This window comes from Ailuropoda melanoleuca, unplaced genomic scaffold (genome assembly GCF_002007445.2).
Source record: "Ailuropoda melanoleuca isolate Jingjing unplaced genomic scaffold, ASM200744v2 unplaced-scaffold56028, whole genome shotgun sequence".
NCBI lineage: Eukaryota > Metazoa > Chordata > Mammalia > Carnivora > Ursidae > Ailuropoda > Ailuropoda melanoleuca.
Genome location: NW_023229424.1, coordinates 1 through 839, shown reverse-complemented (window position 1 = coordinate 839; position 839 = coordinate 1). Strand labels below are relative to the sequence as shown.

The 839-nt window shown below is 58.8% G+C and overlaps 1 protein-coding gene across 1 annotated transcript; it reads left to right on the top strand.

Moving 5' to 3' along the window:
- The first annotated feature begins 154 nt into the window (after nt 1–154).
- On the top strand, nt 155–814 carry LOC117799724 (glutathione S-transferase Mu 1-like). The gene has a single exon (XM_034652227.1). The coding sequence runs from the start codon at nt 155–157 to the stop codon at nt 812–814; it is 660 nt and encodes a 219-aa protein (XP_034508118.1).
- Nucleotides 815–839: the final 25 nt, after the last annotated feature.

Below are 839 nucleotides of genomic sequence, written 5' to 3'. Positions count from 1 at the left end.
GCTCCATCCAGAGGACTGCGCCCACCCGCACCCGGCACCCACCGGCACCCGGCACCCACCGGCACCCACACGCACCCGGCACCCACCCGCACCCGCACCCGGCACCCACACGCACCCGGCACCCACCCGGCACCCACCGGCACCCACCGGCACCATGGCGATGACTCTCGGCTACTGGGATATCCGCGGGATGGCACAACCCATCCGGCTGCTGCTGGAGTACACTGGCACCGAGTATGAGGAGAAGAGGTACACCTGCGGGCCAGCTCCGGATTATAACAAAAGTGGATGGCTGAGTGAGAAGGAAAACCTGGGACTGGACTTTCCGAATCTTCCGTACTTAATTGACGGGCCCCTGAAACTCACCCAGAGCAACGCCATCCTGCGCTACATCGCCCGCAAACACAACTTGTGTGGAGAAAGTGAGTCGGAGGAGGTTAGAGTGGACATGACCGAAAACCAGGCCATGGACTTCCGGCGCGGGCTGGCAATGATTGTCTACAACCCAAACTATGAGGCTCTGAAGGGCCCTTATCTGGAGGGGCTCCCCGAGAAACTGAAGCAGTTCTCCAAGTTCCTGGGCCAGCGGAAGTGGTTTGCCGGATGCAAGGTGACCTTTGTAGACTTCATCATGTACGAGGCGCTGGACCAGCATCGCATGTTGGAACCCACGTGTCTGGAGTCCTTCTCCAATCTAGAGAACTTCCTGCATGAATTTGAGGCTTTGGAGAAGATGGACGCCTACATGAAATCCAGCCGCTTCATTAGAACTCCCATCAACAACAGGATGGCAAAATGGGGCAACGAGAAGTAGGGCCAGCAGGAGGCGCCACTGGCAA

Coding starts and splice junctions, on each gene's coding strand:
- LOC117799724 (XM_034652227.1), top strand. CDS start 155: ATGGCGATGACTCTCGGCTACTGGGATATCCGCGGGATGGCACAACCC.